Below are 20,411 nucleotides of genomic sequence, written 5' to 3'. Positions count from 1 at the left end.
AATTTGTTTTTTTTTTTAAATGCATAAAAATCAAATGATTTTTAAAGTTCTTGATTTATAATCTTTAATTCTTAACTTTGAATGTTCTGTATTTAGTCGGACTAATTATTTGACCAAAGTTTATGTTAAATTTTATATTATATATTTTTAAATACATTTTAACATATCTTTATACCAATATAGCCAGGAGATTTTGGCTCTCATTCTCCCGCCCAACAACTAAGGATTTTCCATATCTTTTAACCTTTTTATTTTTTTTATAGCTATTTTAGATAGTATGAGTGTTTTTGTTGGTTTTGGAATCCTATTTTAGAGGATAATAATTCATTTGATTGGTTTTAGGGATGGAATTCGTTTCCCGATTAATGTCTTAGAGGAAACGTGTTATTCTAACTATTTTTTACCTACTTTTTTATAGCTATTTTAGTGGGCATGAGTGTTTTTGTTGGTTTGGGAATCCTATTTTATAGGATAATAATTCAAAAGATTGGTTTTGGGGAAGAGTTTCTTTTCCCGATTCCTGTCCTAGAGGAAACGTATTATATTTGAATTAGAAATCTAGGTTTTATCTACTAAGCTAATCCTCTAATCTTCTAATTTTTCTCTTTCTATAAGTATTCTGCTGCTGCGACTCTGCATTATCTCCCTCAGCCGGCTACCAGGTCTTGGAACTATCAGCTCTTCTTCTTTTTTCACTCAGCTGTGATGATTACTTACACAGCATCAGTGATGGCTTTCAGTATAAATACACCTGTTTATACAAGCAATTGCACATTGCAAACTTTCAATATTAGTCTATTCGAATCACAAGCTCTTCTTCTTTGATGGCTGGTCAGTTTGTTCTTGCTTCTCAGCTCACTCCATTGTGCAATAGGAAGGCCATTCGAGTTAGGCTAGTGCGAACATATGTTGTTTACGAAAACAGAGAAAACAAGGCGATTAGCAGTCTGGAATGTGTTTTCCATGATGTAGAGGTGTAGTATTTTCGATTTTATTAACTTAAAATTTCTTTTTATTTGCTTATGATCACTATTTTCCAGTTTAATACCTTTGAATGTGTTCATTTAGGGTGTGTTTGTTCACTGTACTATACCTAAGGATCAAGTCCAAAAATGGACCAAATTCATGGAAGGTTGTGTTTATGGGATAAAGAACTTCCTTTGCATTACTAACTACTTGAAGTTCAAGACAAGTAATCATCGTTTCATGCTTAAATTTAAGCATGATACTATGGTTAAGGAGTACAAGAAAGTCAGTTTTCCTCACAAGACTTTTCGTTTAAAATCGATATCTTCCTTGGTTAGGAAGGATGATATTGATGAGAAGATGCTCATAGGTATATTCTTATCTTTAAATACAGGTTTTTCTACTTTTAAAACTATCCTTACTTAATACCTAACTGTTTGTATTTGTTTTTCTAGATGTTATTGGAAGGGTCACTGAAATCCATTCTCCAGTGGAGAGGGTTGTAGCAGGACAGAGAGCTAGGCTTATTGATTTTGTTTTGGAAGATATCAAGTGAGTGTACATGTTTATATTACATTTCTGTGAGCCTAAAAATTTTTATATGACTATTCTTTTTTAAATAGAAATTTCTTTTATTTCTTTTAGTCAAGATCAGATTCAATGTACTCTTTGGGGGGATCATGTGAACAGTTTGCTGCCTATTTATAGCTCAACAGTCACTGAAGAACCAGTGATTGTTTTGCTACAGTTCTGTAGGGCAAAGATCTTTGATAGTATGTGTTCTCTTATCCTTCTACTCCATTGCTCAAGTTTTATTAATTTATTCTTTTATCTTTTATTGGCATTATCCTGAAATTGCATATTCTTAATTTCTAGATGGAGATGTGCGCATATCAACTTCATTTAATGCAACAAAAATTTGGATCAATCAGAAAATGCCAGATTTTGAGGAGTTTAAGAAAAGTTTAAGGTATAAATCATACATTCTGTTTCTATATTAAAATTCATCAGATTTTAATTGAATCTATTTACTTTTATTGTTTCTATTCCAGTCTGTCATCTAACAGAACTCCATTAAGAAAGTTGGACTCAAGCTCTAGGCTACCTGGATTTAGACCAAATCGTAACAGTCTAAGTGATGATATTGTAGTAACTTCTCTAAGTGAGATTTACAACAGGAAAGAGGTAATAAATTATTTTTTCTCTTTTATATATATATATATATATATATATATATATATATATATATAAAACCAGATTGCTAGCTAACTTCTTTTTTTGGTATTACACAGCTATGTGAGTATTGGGTGGCTGTTAGGATTATGGATGTTGACAGTTCAGATGGTTGGTATTACATGTCTTGTAAGGGAACTAACTGTGGGAAAAAGCTAACTCCAAGAGAAGGTTTGATGTACTGCTCTAAGTGTCACCGTAGCTGGCATGATGGGGCTGTCAAGTATAAGGTGGTTGTTCGTGTAACCGACAGTACATGTGAAGCACCTATGCTCATTTGGGATAAGGAATGTTATGATTTGGTTGGTGTTTCAGCTTCATCCCTAAGAGAGAAGTATGCTGAGGTGAGAATGGTTTTTGTATTCTAATTTGGGATTGTTAATGCTAGAGATGTTCCTATGTTTATTTCCTTAAAAAAAAATTTTCCCAGAATGCAAAAGGTTGGATCCCACCTGAGTTGCAGTCTATTTGTGGGATGCCTATACTATTTAGGATTTCTATGAAGAAAGATCAAGTGGACAGTCTCAGCTCTGCATTTGGTGTGTTAGGGTTCTGTAGACAAGCTGACATTGTTTCAAAACACTGTGGGGTTATAGACTGTGATTTGGATGCAACAGAACAAGCTAATGAGGTTTAATTATTTTCCTATTTAAACCTTTTTCTCTCTTTATAAAATTGAATAACACTTTTTGTATTATTCAATTTTTTTCAGGATACATTTGGTCTGGATGACTTTGGTGATTTTGAAATGGTTGGATTTGATGAAGGTGGTTCTTCTGGAAATGTTGCAAGCACACTTAAGTGGTCTCTAATTGATGAGTTCAATCAGTTTGATGACTCAAAGAGACTTAAGACTTCGGTTATTAAGTTGGAAAAAATGTGATGGAATTGCGGTTTCTATTATATTGAGCACACTGAAGAGGTCTCTAATGGATGAAGTCCACCTGCCTTTCTACTATAATAGACCTACTATTTAAGTCTATAAGTTGGTTAAAATGTAATGCTTTTGTGGTTTCTAGGCTATGTTTTGTAATGTTTCCCTAATTCGGTCAGTCTATGTACTACTTTCCAATTCTGTCTTATGTTTTTGGACTCTAATGACAATATGAATATTATGTCTACTTATTTTGGTTTGTATTTTTTTCCTCAAGTTTATTTCACTTATATTTCCAGTTTAAATAGTACTAGCTAATTAGCTGGTTTTAGTTGTACATAACTTTTCATTTAATTATGCTTTATGAATTATATCTTCATTTGATAACTCTATCTGGAATTAGATAATTAAATACATATTAATGAAGTTATAACATCATAAGTAAATGTAAAATCTTTTCTATTATTTGAAAATAAACTTACTTATTCAGCCTTGCTTGATATTTGATGCCAACTCTTTTGTTATACTCAGATCCAGATCCAGATCCAAGTCTCTTTGTATCTGAAAACAACTGCAAATATAATCTATCAATATCTGGCTACTTATTTAAAAAAGGTTGTCTATGTGTGTTCTAAAATACAACTTATGAAGTAAAAATAGAAGTATTAATAAGTTAAGTTGGCATGATCAAATAAAATTACAATACAGTACTGAATTTACCCAATTAGTAAATAGATTTCAGTCACAAAATGGCAAAAGGTTACAGATCTAAGCTGGAGTGATGACATGTAGTATTTCAGCTTTTTCAAAAGGTTCTAGATTAGTTTTTTAGTACACTAATGACCATTAGTTACAAATCTAAGCTGGAGTCATGATTTCCTAACTTAGTGTTTTATCAATAGTATCTGTGGAACATTTAATCCAATTTATTTAACTAAAGTTAGTACATGTGTTATACATTCAAAGTCAATAGTTTATCTAAAAACAGTTTTTAGCTATAAGTATACAGAAAAAATAAAATAAAATTGGTGTGAAAGAATAGTATTAGTTCAGAATCATAGTATGCAAGGATTTAATTACGGATTTACAATTGAAGCCTAATAGCTTGACAACAATTATTATACAAAATCATGGAAATTTGCATTTGATTAAGGCACTTTTATTTGTTGAAATCAAAGTGCCTATACCTAATGCAAATTTAAATACTTGCATTATTTAAGATATTATGACAGTATTTAGGTAGGGATTTATAGTTGAGACCAAATAGTTTGACAACAGTTTATATATCATTTTTAGGCTCATTTGCCTAATAGAAAAAAATAAAAATTTGATCACTGTCAAATTCCAAATCAAAATGAAATTCAAATCTAACAAACTTTGTATATGTACTAAAAATCAATGAGTTTATAAATGAACAAATGTATAATGTATGGCATATGTCAAGAGTTTGATAATGAATTTGTAAACTCATTTAAAAATGTGATATTACTCAATCTGTAACCTCAATTAAAAATGATAAATGAAAGGAAATCATGTATAAAGATCAATTCAAAATTTGATCTTAAAAACTGATAACCAATTAAACAATATTGGGAAAATAAAATCAATACACTGTTACATTCCCAATAAAAAAGAAATTCAAATCTAACAAAAGGCTATAAAATAGTAATCATTTACAAGTATTCATGAGAGTTGTGCTAGGGTAATCAAATGCTATTGCCACTATAAATAAAGATCCAACACTTGGAAGATCAATTCAAACTGCAGGTTCTCTGTAACTGTATATGCAAAGCATAAGCTTAAACAAACATGAGAAAGTTAGAAAAATCTACTACGATTGGTTGCAAGAGAAAGTATGGAATTTCAAACAAAGGTATGAAAACATTTTATATTACACTACAGTTTATAAATACAAGTTTCATATATATACTTAAAATCACATCAATTAATGCCTAAACAAGTAAATGAATTAATAAATATATAGCTAAAGAAAAAAAAATTGTACAAGAACTGTAATATTTGCAAATTATACTTATCTTTGATGATGTGTAGTTTTCCTTCTGTTTTGAAGAGTACTGCTAACTTGGTTTTCTTCACCCGCATTATTTTCTCCTTCTCAGGTTTAGTTTTGTTTATCTACAATAAATTAGGTAGGGTTCATATCATTAATATATAAGAAACGAATCAACACTTAGTCAAAGATTTTTGTACAAATAATTTATATAACAGAAAAAAAAAAAAAAATATATATATATATATATATATATATATATATATATATATATATATATATATATATATATATGAGAAGTATAAAAAATTAAAGCAAACTTATCTTTTTCGTATATATTTTCTGCATATAATTTGATGGTATTTTTTAGGCTTCTTTGTTGTTGATTAATGTTTGCTCCTTTCTGGGCATAGCTACGTACATCTGCATACATAGAAATTAGGGTTTCAGTAGTATATAAATAAATCAAACTAATTTAGGGAAAATCGAAATTAAAACTTACTGCATGTGGGGAAATTGTTTCCTTAAACTGCCGATCGAGTTTAAGCTTCAAAAGTAGACAATTTGCTTCCAGTTCTTCCGATTTCTGGGTTTCGATTTTTGGAGTATTTCATCTAGGACTAGGGTTTTCTTGGTTTAGATGATGAAGCTTGAAGGATTGAAGAGAATAGAGGTAGTTGGCTTATATTTCGTAGATCGTTTATCGTTGGTGGGATGAAGATATAGGTACTGTTGTCGCGAAGGAGAGGGTGAATCGCGACATTTTTGGTGAATGGCGAAGGAGGAGACAGAGCGAGGGAGAGGGAGTAGGAGCGATGGAATTCTGGGGTTATTGTTTGGGTTGGGTAATAACGGGTTAGATATGTAGGTTTGGGTAGGTTTTGGGTTGGGTAATTTAGTTGGGTTTCGGCCCAACTTTTATTATTATTATTATTATTATTATTATTATTATTATTATTAATGTTATTATTATTATTGTTGTTGTTATTGGTATTATTATTATTATTATTATTCGTATTAATATTATTATTATTATTATTATTATTAGTATTATTATTATTAATATTATTATTAGTATTTTTATTATTATTATTATTATTATTATTATTATTATTATTATTATTCCTTAATAATAATGATGCGTGGAACATTACTTTCCTGTTTGATAATTTGCAGTGGGATGTGCCACCTAATCATAATTTGTGAAAATGATGGGCCACCTAATGAAGTGGGATGTAGAAGGCAAGAACTGGATATGGACAAACATGAAATCTTATGATTTAGCCTTCATGAAAAGGTTGTTTGAACATACTAAGAATTTTTAAGAAATAATTTCAGTCATGAAAAAAACACACAAAAAGATGAAATTAAAGCATTAGCATAGGGTGTTAGTTGGTGGATTAAATTGATAACATAATTGATTCAGTGTTGTGTTATGCACATTTGAAGCTATTCAGTCATGATTTTTTGTTATTCTTATGTTATAATGTGTGAATTCTTTTTTTTTTTTTTATTTCTTAATGATTTTTTTTTTTTGAGTTGCCTTCAATATATTTGTATTTATAAATTGTTATCTCGATATTTGCATTGACTTTGTAATAATAATATATTTTAAATCATTTTTACACTTTTTCTCTTAGCTTTTTTCCAATTACATATTACGTTAAATAATGTTACAAGTAATGATTTTGTCTATTTCATATAATGAATATGAAAATATTTTTAAATTTTTCATTATTGGAATCAATTTGTAATTACGTTAAATAATGTTACAAGTAATGATTTTGTCTATTTCATATAATGAATATGAAAATATTTTTAAATTTTTCATTATTGGAATCAATAAATTGTTGACAATTTCATCGTGGATTTTTCTTAGAAAATGTGGATAGTGTAACTCCTGAGCATATCAGAACGCGAAGGATCCATCGGTTTGGGCTTCATGCACAGAAATCATGCTTTGTGGGGGTTTTTGAAAATTCTCTTTATACGCCCTTGAGTGTATTAACAAATTGTAAGTTACACAGTAATTTGTCACATTTTAAATTAAATCTTGTGTTTTTAAATTTTTTAAAATGTATTTTCTTTAATGTAGGCAATCAAATCAATACTACAATATCTTCTAATGTTGAATGCTTGGATACGCATATTGGTAGTACTAGCACTGAAGCGGGTAAATTTTTTTGTTTTTAAATGTTATAATAAATGTTAGGTAAATTTATATTTTGACTTTATTTGTTTGTTGTGTAATCATACAGTCGACATTGTTGATAATTCTAAAATCATATTGAATATTGCTTGTGGTTCAAGGCAAAGGAAAACAAATGTAACTGGTGCAGGTATTTTTTGCATTTTTTTCCTATTTTTTCATTATAATATATTGCTTTATTTTATTCTTATATTAGTATATTGAATTAAAATTAGGACAATTAATTGTAAGTAGACAACCTATCCAAAATTAGCGAAAATCTATTGTATGACCATTAATTGGATATAAATTGTTAAATTATTGTATACCTTTGTTAGCTTAAAGTTTTCAAAAAGTTCATTTATCTATATATGTACATTTTTTTGTGAACATTTTTTTTTTTTTTGTAGGTGTGTATTTAGATAATGGGGATCCGACTTTTAAGTGTCAACATTGTGATGCATTGTTTTGGTATGATGAGAGATTAAAGAGTGTAAAGGTGAATAGTTTGCCTAAATATTCTATATGTTGTGGTAACGGAAAAATTAAGTTGGCACCTATCCTTCCTCCGCCTAAGTTGATATCTGATTTGTTTTTTAGTGGCGATCGTAGAAGTAAAAATTTCTTGCAGAATATACGATCTTACAATAATATGTTTAGTTTTACATCAATGGGTGGTCGAATTGATAAACAAGTAAATTCTGGATCATCTCCACCAATCTTTCGCTTGAACGGTCAGAATTTCCATTTGATGGGGAGTTTATTACCCACTGAAGGCAATTCAGCTAAATTCGCACAGTTATATATTCATGACTCTGCAAATGAAGTTATGGATAGAATTAGTGCTGTCAGGTATGTATACTAATTGTTTTCTATATTTTTATAATATTTTTTTTTTCAATTTCTTAAATTCAATTTACTTTGCAAATTTTATAATTTTGAAGGAATGAAAGTGATGTACAAGACTTACACCCTCAAATTGTTGCTGATATTCAAGCTGTTTTAGATGAGTGCAATGTTTTGGTTAAGTCATTTCGAATGGCGAAAGAAGCAATCCAATCAAATCCAATAGTAGAAGTTAAAATGAAGTTGATTGGGAAGCGTAACACAGATGCCCGTACATATAATTTGCCCACAGTTTCTGAAGTTGCTGCACTCATTGTTGGGGACTTGGATGCGCATCTCGGTGAGCGAGATATATTGGTGGAAACAAAGTCTGGATTGTTGAAGAGGATTAGTGAGCTCAATCCAGCTTATCTTCCATTACAGTATCCACTGTTATTTCCATATGGTGAAGATGGTTACAGGGAGGATATTGGCTTCAACATTGTTCGAGTAGTTGAAAATGGATCTAGACAGCGTATTTCACCTCGCGAGTATCTTGCTTTCCGTATTCATGAGCGTTCATCAGAAGTTTCAACAATTTTATATGCTCGGAGATTATTTCAACAATTTTTGGTTGATGGTTACACGATGGTTGAAGCTGGTCGATTGTTGTATATTCGCACCAATCAGAAATCTTTAAGGTGTGGAGCTTATCAGGGATTGTCTGATGCATTAACACGAGGTGATATTGAGCCCGGTCGTCATGGTAAACGAGTTATTCTTCCGTCTAGCTTTACTGGAGGTGCTAGGTATATGATCCAGAACTATCAAGATGCTTTGGCGATTTGTGGATGGATTGGTTATCCGAATTTATTTATTACATTTACATGTAATCCAAAGTGGCCTGAAATAGAGAGGTATTTGGGAGAGCGACATTTGAGTGCTGTTGATCGGCCTGATATCATATGTCGGTTATTTAAAATGAAATTGGATGCGTTGATCAAGGAGATCCGTTCTGGATTAGTTTTTGGTAATGTAACTGCAGGTACGTATTTTTCTTTTTCTACATGTACATCAGAATCATTCTTATCTTATTTTTAATTTCTGTTTTAATACTTATTTATGTAGTGATTTATACTGTTGAGTTCCAAAAAAGAGGACTTCCGCATGCCCATATATTGGTATTTCTGAGCCAAGAAGATGGTCGAGCTTTATGTCAAAATATTGATACTATAATTTCAGCTGAAATTCCAGACCAGGAAGTAGATAGTGAGTATTATAGGGTTGTTGAGGAGTTTATGATTCATGGTCCTTGTGGTCATCTTAAAAAGAATTCTCCGTGTATGGTTAATGGTCGTTGTTCTAAACATTTTCCAAAGAAGTTTGTAGACTTTTCAAATTTTGATCAAGATGGTTATCCAATTTATAGACGAAGAGAAGATGGAAGGTTTGTTAAGAAAAATGGGATTGAGCTGGATAACAGATTTGTTGTACCACATAACAAATATTTGTTGCTTAAATATAGAGCACATATCAATATTGAGTGGTGTAACCAGTCCCGTTCTATCAAGTACTTATTTAAGTATGTCAACAAGGGGCATGATCGAGTTACAGCTCATTTCTACAAAAGTTCTGATGGTTTAGAGAAAGGACAAATTGTAGATGAGATATCTATGTTCTATGATTGTCGTTACATATCTGCTTGCGAAGGAACATGGCGTTTATTTGGATTTGACATTCAATTCAGAGTTCCTGCAGTTGAGAGATTAAGTTTCCATTTGCCCAATCAACAATTAGTTGTTTATGGTGATGATGGTTGTGTTGATAATATTTTGAGTCGCCCGAGTGTTGGAGAAAGTATGTTTTTAGCTTGGTTTGAAGCTAATAAAAAGTTTCCTAAAGCTAAAGAGTTAACTTACGGTCAGATGCCCAACAAATTTGTTTGGAAAAAGGATGTTAGAGAGTGGCATCTTAGACGTAAGGGGTTTGCCATTGGACGTATGTTTTTTGTCCCTCCAGGTTCTGGTGAAATTTATTATCTAAGGTGTTTGTTGAACTTGGTTCGTGGTGCAACATGTTATGAAGATCTTCGTATTGTTGAGGGGGTGCAGTATAGTTCGTTTCGAGATGCATGTTTTGCTCGTGGTTTATTAGCAGATGACAAGGAATATGTTGATGCGATTAATGAAGCAAGTAAATGGGCATCTGCAACTTCTATGAGGAGACTATTTGTTACTATGCTTACTTCAAACGTTCTTATTCGACCAGAAGTTGTTTGGGATGCAGTATGGATATTCTTAGCTGAAGATGCGGAGTTCAACCAACGGAAAATACTAGATAAACCAGGTTTTTTTTTTTCTTTTTTAAGATCCAAAATACATACATTTTATTTACATGATTGTTCTATATTGGATCATCTGATATAAGTAACATTTAAATCTTATTTCCTTTTTTAGGTTTAACCCTCACAGACGAAGAAAAGGCAAACTATGCTTTGGTGGAAATTGAAAAGCTTTTACGTGTATTTGGAAAAAGTATTTCTTGCTTTCCCTCTATGCCTCTGCCAAATATGAGTTCCTCATCTTCTCATGGAAATCAGTTGTTAGATGAAGAATTGTCATATGATTGTGATGCTCTTAAAGTTGAACATGATAATTTGGTAGAGAAATTGACAGATGAACAAAGGCATGTTTATGACGTAGTTCTTACTGATGTTGCGAATGCTGGGGGTGGTTTATTTTTTGTTTATGGGTACGGAGGAACTGGTAAAACATTTGTTTGGAAAACACTATCAGCTGCTTTGCGTTCTGAGGGTCACATCGTCTTAACTGTTGCCTCGAGTGGTATTGCTTCTCTACTTTTGCCAGATGGTCGAACTGCTCATTCCCGATTTGCTATACCTATTAATATAACTGAAGATTCTACATGTAACATCTCTCAAGGGAGTGACTTGGCTCATCTAATAATAAACTCCAAACTAATTATTTGGGATGAAGCTCCGATGATGCATAAACACTGCTTTGAGGCTTTAGACCGAACCATGAGAGATTTATTACGGTTTGTGAATCCTTTGAGCACAGAGATGACATTTGGAGGAAAAACGGTGGTTCTTGGTGGTGATTTTCGACAAATACTGCATGTGATTCCTAAGGGAACAAGACAAGATATTGTTGGAGCAAGCATCAATTCGTCATATCTCTGGCAAAATTGTAAGGTTCTAAGATTGACTAAGAATTTGCGACTTCAAAGATTGGGCAATGATGACAGTGCTGAGCATATCAATTCATTTTCGGAGTGGATAGCTGGTATAGGTGATGGTTTGATTGGTGGTCCAAATGATGGGTGTGCAGTAATAAATATTCCGGAACAAAATGTATTGCGGCCACGTGGAGATTCGATATCAGCTATAGTAAATAGTACATTCCCGGAATTTTGCTCAGGTAATTTTGATATGGAATCTCTTAATGGTCGAGCTATTTTGGCTCCAACTTTGGATTTAGTGCATGAAATCAATGATTACATGAGTGGCTTGAATACGACAGCTATTAGAACTTATTTCAGTTCTGATTCTGTTTGTCAATCAGATTCTGGTGTCGATACTTTAGCTGGTTTACATACTACAGAGTTTCTTAACACGTTGAAATGTTCGGGTATTCCAAATCATTGTCTTATGTTGCAAGTTGGATCTCCAGTTATGTTGTTGCGCAATATTGACTACACTCTTGGCTTGTGCAATGGTATGCGATTAGTCATTACTAGATTGGGAGATCATGTTGTTGAAGCGAAAGTGATGTCAGGAAGTAGTATGGGTACACGAGTTTTAATTCCAAGATGGTCATTGACACCGTTTGATCCTAGATTGCCATTTAAGTTCCAAAGGAGGCAATTTCCTTTAATGTTGTCATATGCAATGACAATAAATAAGAGTCAAGGACAAAGTCTTACAAATGTTGGCTTACTTCTGAAAAAAATGATTTTTGTGCATGGACAATTGTATGTGGCTTTGTCTAGAGTTGACAATCCAAATGGTCTTAAAGTGGTTGTTTTGAGTGAGAATGGGGAGTATTCTTCTTCAACTGTAAATGTTGTATATCACGAAGTTTTTAAAAATTTGTAATTTAGTATATATAATTATTCTAATGTTTTTGATTTTTTTTTTCTACTATTGTTTCTAATCTTTTTGTCATGCATATTACAGATTTTTATAATGCATATTTGTATGTATATTTAATTTCAAATGTTATTTATAATTTAGTTTAATTTTTATCCCGTGCATCGCACGGGTGCAATACTAGTTCGTAGTAAATGTTTAACAATTGTTCCAACTCTAATTGGGTTGTGGTTCGAACATAAAACCTTTCTTATAGAAATTAATGAGTAAGTTAAAAAATAATAAATAGTTAACGAAATATTCCGTTACTAAAGTTTATACTAACGGAATTTAGGTTATTTAAGGGAAGAAAATAATATAATAGAGAGTAAATAAAAAAAAATATTAAAATAATACTAAAATCAAAATAATATGAACCATCATTTTATGAAACAATACTACCGTCATTTTTTTTGTTCCAGTTAAAGGCCTAACATTATTGGCTCTTATTATAATTGTAGATAGATGTAGATATAGTAGATATAATAGTAGAAGATATTGTAATTAATAGTAATCAGTAATCCATAAATATTAATCTATTAATCTATTGGGGAAAACATCATTTAATATTAGTCCACACGAGGCGGAATTTTCTCACCCCGGGCCTCCACACTCAATTAACAAATTATTATGCAAATGAAGATGGCTAGGACAAACAGGTGAATCCAGAATTAAAGACAAGAAGTGAAAGGTAATAAAGTATCTCTTCATAGGATCCTATGCCTTCTCTATATTTAGATTAGAGTCTTTTTTTCTCATGAATAACACATGCTTACAATTCTTTAATGCAAGCTATATCTCTTTTGTTAAAATTGCAATACATACATGTACTCTCTCATTTTATCCTCATCAATTTGACAAACATATTCACATGCGTTTCTATCTCTAATATCATTACAAAAGATTGACCCACAAGCAGAAGAACTTAGCTGAACTAAGAGGCAGAATAATATTTCATACTATTTTATGGTGAATAAGTCAGCAAACTGTCATTATCCCAAATGAGGGATCACAGGTTCGAACTCCAGTAGGGGGGACTCTTTGTGATTCAATAGATTGAGAAAATATCAGTGATGTAAAACTCGGCCGCCTAGCCGCCTAGGCGCTAGGCGGCCACTTACCTTGGAGTTTTGGCCTATAGGCGGCCAAAACTCGGTCGGCCGCCTAGGCGGCCGCCTAGGCGGCCTGGGCGGCCGCTAGGCGGCCTGGGCGGCCGCTAGGCGGCCTAGGCGGTCAAACTCGGCCGAGTCGGTCAACTCGGCCAACTCGGCCGAGTCGACCGATTTCGTCCGATTTTGACCGTTTTTGACCAATTTTGACCAATTTTGTCTGATTTTGACTGATTTTGACCGATGTCGTCTTTCATTAATTATTGATTTTAATATTATTATGACATTATGACTTATAAATTATCATTATTTCATTTATTTAGATGTGTTATTTGAGTGAACGTTGAAAACAACCTCATTATAATTGTCGAACTACAAGTCTGTCACTATTTTTTTTAATTTTTTTGGTGCCCGCCTAGCCCCGCCTAGAATCCGCCTAGGCGCCGCCTAGACCGCCTAGGCGCTAGGCGCTGCCCGGCCGCCCGACTAGCGCCTAGCGCCTACTGCAACCTTGGAAAATATATATGAACAGATACTATATTGTAACAGAATTGGTAGTATTCAAAAAAAATGGTGAATAAGTCAGCACTTAGCAGAAGTTTACAATGTGTTCACCATAATTTTTGAGTCATAAAATTTACCATACAAAAGGTCGTCCCCTTAATGGCATATCATCTGCAATTGATTACAAATGTTACTAGTACACATCAAGCATAAAACATGAGGATATAAAGGATTATTCATAAACATTTGTGCAGCAAGATACAAAGTCATGTTTGTGTACCAACAAGCAGCAGATGCAAGTGCTCAGTATCGATACTTTGTCGAGTAATCTTTTGGAGCAATGACAAGACCGCGACCCTTTCTAGCACCACGATAAACAGTCTCCACGATGTCAATGAACTCTTGTTTGTCCTTCAGTGCCCAGTTGATCTTGTTATTGTTCCCAGTGCCAAGATCGATCATGATGTGTTTGTTCCTAAAGAAGAACATCACAGTCGACGGATCATACAATTCGTACATCGTGTTGAAGTCAGGAACCTCAGTGATATCTACAAGGTATATGACAGCAAAGTTTTTTAATGTCTCAGCTACTGAAGCCAAGACTTCATCCATCTGGAAACCAAAAACCAATTAGTAACCCGGCCTGAAGCCACTTCAAAATAAGAAAAGAATGGAATATAATTATAAAAAAAAAATTTAAAAAAAAATAATAATAATAATAATAATAATATAGGAGAACATAAGTGAATGCGCAGTCAATGGCACATTCAATAAAAATTAAAACATGAATACTACCACACCCTTTGAAAGAGCAGGAAAGAGGGCATAGGACTATAGGAGGCAATAAGTACCACCAAATATCCAACTGCTATGGTATAAACGGTGAAACGTAGGGATTTCTTTTCTTGCTTGATATGATAAGTATTATAATGCAACTACAGTGATTCATCCTATGAAGACATCAACGATTACAATCCTTAATGTAACAATGACTGCAAACAATAACCAAATATAATACCCCTAAAGCATCCCAAACATAATTGCTCCCAGTGGGACGTGAGACTCAAAATGTGGTCTCTCTATTTCTCGTTAGGCAATGAAGTCATTGGCAAGGTCAAGTAGGAATTTAGAATCCATGATTTGACACCAGGTATTAATAGATGTCATAGAGGGCGGATGGACAATAAGACCAATTAGAAGGAAACACAGATAAATTGGGAAAAAAGGAAATCAAAGACACTATATACTGAATATTTTACAAAGACAATGGTTACGCATCTGCTAATGCAATAAAGTTCTATAATTAACACCTATTGTACATCACACCAATTATGAATTTAGTGAACTTTACTTTTCTATAGTTTCACTATTAAGGAGACAAATGTGTATATTTAAATTGTGCGTGTCAGTGTGTTACACGCTCATTCACTCCAATAAGCACAGTTTCTATGGGATACAACCACTAATATGTTAATATGCACTGCATAGGAAATCATCAATGCACCATACTGTAACACCACAAGCAAGCTTGAACCCATGACAAATCATTGATGATTACTCACTTCCTGGAAACTATATACATATGAGCCAGAAATATTATTGATGGGGGGCGAAAGCACTTCGAAATGCGATAAAAACACATTATAAATCACATATCATCTCTATTGATATGATATTCATAAATACTTCTTCTTTAGTTAAATCAACTTCAAGTTTTTCTAGATTAATTTGAATACAATGACATATGATATAAACTTTTTAACTGCACTAACTAAATGATTAATAATAAAAAGTAGACTTTTTAAGAAAATATTTGTCATGACTGAATCACAAAATATATTCTATACCAATTAATTAATCAATTTAAATAATTATTATCACACATAACATTATAAATCTCACAAATTAATAGACATTATAAATACTAAATAGTAGTAAATTACTCAATTAGAAATAAATTTCAAAATTTAACAAGTCAGTCTAAATTTTTAACATCTAAAAAATCAATATAAAAAGGACAAAAAATCACAAAGTTACTAGTCACAAATCAAAAATACAATTATAAATATAAAATTAGAAATAAATCTCACAAATCACAATTTTAATACTAATGAAAAAATAGAAGTGCACATTATAGAATATATTCCCCCTCCTCCCACTTGTAAAGAGGGAAAGATAAGATAAAATGAAGGAAGGCACTGTCAACATGATTTGACCCCTAAAATTTAAGAGAACAATTTCTTAAAAATGACCAACTAAGCCCTCTAACCATTAAATAACTTGTATATACATTACTTATTTATATAAAAGGCACTAATATGTATATATATATATATATATATATATATATATATATATATATATATATATATATATATATATATATATATATATATATATATATATGTATGTATATATATGTATGTATATAATATATATATATATATATATATATACAAGGGGGGTCGGGATGGGGCAGGGGGGCAACTGCCCCCATTGCCCCCACTTTGGATCTGCCCTTGCGAGTGTGTATATATATAGTCATGACTTATGAGGCCCATGAGTAGCATTGTCCTCAAACATAGCATTAGGTAGAGGAAAAACCAAAAAACCATAATTCAGATCCTGGTAATCCATTGCTTATGTAGCCTTGAAACCTTGGTTCAATGTATTATCAAGAAAGACTGATAGTGATGGACTCATATTCAAGTTAAGTTAGGGGAATTACAATTTATTTTACACTCTAGGTTCATGGAATAGTTGTTTCACTTTTTTCTATAGCTTGGTTATTGAAGAAATTTGTCACAACAGTTCATGAATTACTACTCCATATCTTTATTTATTTTTTTTGGAAAAGTATACAAATCACTGTCTTATTACCATTATATGAAACTAGAAAGTGCAAATTATAGCATCAATATTAAGACTTCTCAAAATAATTAGCAAAAGATACTTAACAAACTACAAATCAAATGATATATGAGTCAGGTTCATTAAAATGCAGCTTTCCAGATAGGATAAATAACTATGTACACTAAGACACATACAAACTAGAAATTTTGAAAACGGCTATCTTGAACAAACCAAAACGTTACTAGTGGGACATCCTAAATCACCAAATCACACAGAAATTACTAAGGGACTATTAAATTGAACAACCCTTTACAAGAATAGACTACTACACAAACACATTTGAACCAATTCACAAATTACAAATATAAACATTAGGAAATCCCATAACACTGAACTCCCCACTATACTGTTCCCAGCATCGAAAAACACATTTCAACCAGCAGAAGTTACAATACATCATACTATCGAAGAACAAATAATTCACAAACATTGAAATTAGAACTTCAAGCACTGTCGTCGACCCACATAATACAAATCAAATGAAATTGGCGAAAAAGCTATAAAATTAAGCCTAAACCCAAAATATGTTTTCCCCCATAATCAGAAGGGAAATCAAGAAATTGGAATCAAAATCGAAAAGCTAAAGAAGATACCTGCATGCAAGTCTCGTCCCAGTCGTGGCCGAAGCGGATAATGACTAGGCGCTCCTCCTCGGCAAGGATGGCTTGGTCAACGGCCCAACCGGAGTGGAGATGGGGCAGTAAGTAAGACATCCTTTATCCTCTTTCCTCTGAAATCAGATGAAGCCGGTGGAGCAGATGGTAGCGTGTTAGGGTTTGTAGGTCACCAAGACAACAGAAAGAGGAGAAGAACGATCAGGAAATCAATAGAAATTACTCAAGTACATTGGCCATGTTTTGTAACATAAATGATTCAATTTTGAATTATTTGATTTCGTTTATATATATATATATATATATATATATATATATATATATATATATACTAGTTTTTTACGCGCATTGCGCGATTGGGATAATGCCCAATGTTTTTTTTTTTTTTAAAGTATATTAAGGCAAGATTATATTGAAATTGTTCATGCATAGATAATTGAAGGTTGAATTTGCGTATTTAAATAGGTAATTCTTCTCCCAAAGGTTGAGTCCCCTACCCGACAGAGCATTGTAGGAAGTTGTAAATCACGATGACTTAATGGTTCAGCAGACAGGATCAAATGCCGGTGCGAACAAGGAATCTGCCCACTTTGGACATAATTCTCGCACTGCCGCCGTCGAGGTTCAAACCTTGGTCTCTTCTCCCAAATACTGCCCACTAAACCATTGAGCTAAGCCCGTGCGGGTTAAATAGGTAATTCTAAGTTTACAAATGCAAGATAATATAGTCAAGATTGATTATAATTGTCAATAAAATAATTGTATAGGTATGGTTGAAACCAAATACTGGACATAAGGGAGAACAAATAAAAATTAGGGCATAAAATATTAAATATATACTAATATTGTTTGAGGAGATTTCGACATTAGGATTTGTGGTTAAGTTCTATTAAGACTTTAATATTAGAATTAGATTAATGGTGTAATTATTAATTCTATATTAGACGTTAATATTATAATTAGACTAACGGTGAATTAACGGTATTTAACGAAAAAGTTAAATGGATAATCATATAATTAAGGATAAATTAGAAAATTTTTTAAAAAAATTAAAACCTGAACAATTTGAACCATTCATTTGATTTAATAATTTGACGGTCATTTTTTTACCCAATGTTAATAATTAAATAAATTCGTTGGTCAAATCCGCTAATATAATCCGCGCGCTAACTGCTGATTGTCAAACAAGGACATTGCAAGGTAGTTCTCACTTCAATTTGTTGTGTGATTTGAATACTCTCTTTGTCACAAAATCTCTCTAAGTAGTTAATATGGATGGCTTTATTAATTATATATTTTTTTAATTTTTTCATGGTATTAATAAAATACATGGTAAATAAATATATAGCATTATTTTGTATTATAACTTTGATATTTAATTATCAAAATAGTGCACAAAAAAGATAATAGACAATGTAGTGAATATAATCAATTGATGAATTTGAATGTAAAAATTTTTACATTTGAGAAAAATAAAGACAATATAACTAATGAAAATATTTCTCTTAATTAATTTATTGATAATGAATAATTTTTTTTCACTGAATTAAGACATTGTAAGGACAATGCAGCGAATATAATCAATTAATAAATTTGAATATAAAGAATTTTTATATTGTAGAAAAATAAAGACAATATAACTAATACAATTATTTCTCTTATTTAATTTATTGATAATGAATAATTTTTTTTTGAATAACGGCATTGTGGACACATAATTCTAAATTAAAGAAATGCATATCTATAATCTTTTGTTGTAGCTATTAAATTATTATTTATATAATTTAATAAGAGTAAAATAGAGTACTAATTATGCCAACTTTGATTGGGATGAGGTTCGAACCTAAGACCTTTTTTTTAATTTTAACGGAATTAGTAACGGTGTGTGGGTACTTTAGGAAATTTTAGTGTAAATTTTAAATCTTATCAATCTTTTAATCAATCTGAGCCATTCATTTGATTAAAATCTGTGACCGCCATTTTTTCTACCCATTATAGGTCTAACTCTCTTGGGCTCTTATTAGTATAGTAGATATATATATATATATATATATATATAAAAGGCTAAAGTGTCATCCCGCACCATGAACCATTCTTGATTATTCATGTCGCACCATGAACTTTAATAAGTGATATTTAGATTCATAAATCATAATTTTTTTTTCGTCTAGAACTTTTTACAGGTTTCCTACAGGTTACCGGTAATAATATTGCTGACATAGAATTTTTTATTAGTTTTTTCGATATTTTTCTACTTTCGCCTTCGTATTATAATTTGTTTCGTATTTTTATTTTTTTCTTAAATATATAGGCCTGCTCTGCGTTTTTCGCTTCTCGTTTTTCCAATCAGGCCTGCTCTGTATAGACCTGCTCTGCGGAGTTTGGTATCGGAGAAACGAGAAGCAAAAAACGCAGAGCAGGACTATACGTTTAGGAAAAAAGAAAAATACGAAAAAAATTATAATACGAAGACGAAAGAAGAAAAGTATCAAAAAAAACTAATAAAAAATTTCATGTCAGCAATATTATTACCGGTAACCTGTAGGAAACCTGTAAAAAGTTCTAGACGGAAAAAAAATTATAGTTTATGGCTCTAAATATCACTTATTAAAGATCATGGTGCGGCATGAATAATCAGGAATGGTTCATGGTGCGGGATGACACTTTAGCCTAAATAAAATTTAGGATCATATACCAGGACTATGTGGTCCAATGGTACCCGGGTTGGACTTCCATTTGGATTTGGAAGATTGTGAGTTCGAGCTTCCTACATTCTAATAGAGCTAGTAGCATTCAAAAAAAAAGTGCATTCATCTAATATTTTTTAATGGTCTAGATTATATTAAGTATGTGCGAACAAATCGTGTGCATTCATCTAATATTTTTTAATAATATAAATTAGATTAAGTGTGTGCGAACGCTAATTAAATATTAGATAGATGCGATTTGTTCTCACATAAGCAAGTGTTCTCATTGGAACTCTACTATATATATATATATATATATATATATATATATATATAT

At 31.8% G+C, this 20,411-nt stretch overlaps 2 protein-coding genes and 1 long non-coding RNA gene across 3 annotated transcripts; 1 reads left to right on the top strand and 2 right to left on the bottom strand.

Moving 5' to 3' along the window:
- Positions 1-251: 251 nt before the first annotated feature.
- Positions 252-4,404, bottom strand: LOC109183606. The gene is made up of 2 exons (XR_002054574.1): positions 3,556-4,404; positions 252-893 (listed from the first exon to the last, which is right to left on the bottom strand). It is a non-coding gene; the product is annotated as an uncharacterized LOC109183606 (long non-coding RNA).
- Positions 4,405-7,942: 3,538 nt separating this feature from the next.
- Positions 7,943-12,214, top strand: LOC109183642. Its single transcript, XM_019333707.1, has 4 exons — positions 7,943-8,124; positions 8,217-9,142; positions 9,226-10,443; positions 10,554-12,214. The coding sequence occupies exons 1-4, from the start codon at positions 7,943-7,945 to the stop codon at positions 12,212-12,214; spliced, it is 3,987 nt and encodes a 1,328-aa protein (XP_019189252.1).
- Positions 12,215-13,926: 1,712 nt separating this feature from the next.
- LOC109183697 (thioredoxin-like protein YLS8) lies at positions 13,927-17,607 on the bottom strand. The gene is made up of 2 exons (XM_019333754.1): positions 17,367-17,607; positions 13,927-14,472 (listed from the first exon to the last, which is right to left on the bottom strand). The coding sequence occupies exons 1-2, from the start codon at positions 17,484-17,486 to the stop codon at positions 14,164-14,166; spliced, it is 429 nt and encodes a 142-aa protein (XP_019189299.1). The 5' UTR covers positions 17,487-17,607; the 3' UTR covers positions 13,927-14,163.
- Positions 17,608-20,411: the final 2,804 nt, after the last annotated feature.

This window comes from Ipomoea nil, unplaced genomic scaffold (assembly GCF_001879475.1).
Source record: "Ipomoea nil cultivar Tokyo-kokei standard unplaced genomic scaffold, Asagao_1.1 scaffold1149, whole genome shotgun sequence".
NCBI classification, from domain to species: Eukaryota; Viridiplantae; Streptophyta; class Magnoliopsida; order Solanales; family Convolvulaceae; genus Ipomoea; species Ipomoea nil.
Note: the sequence above shows the minus strand (reverse complement) of the source record. Positions and strands in the feature narration are given on the sequence as shown.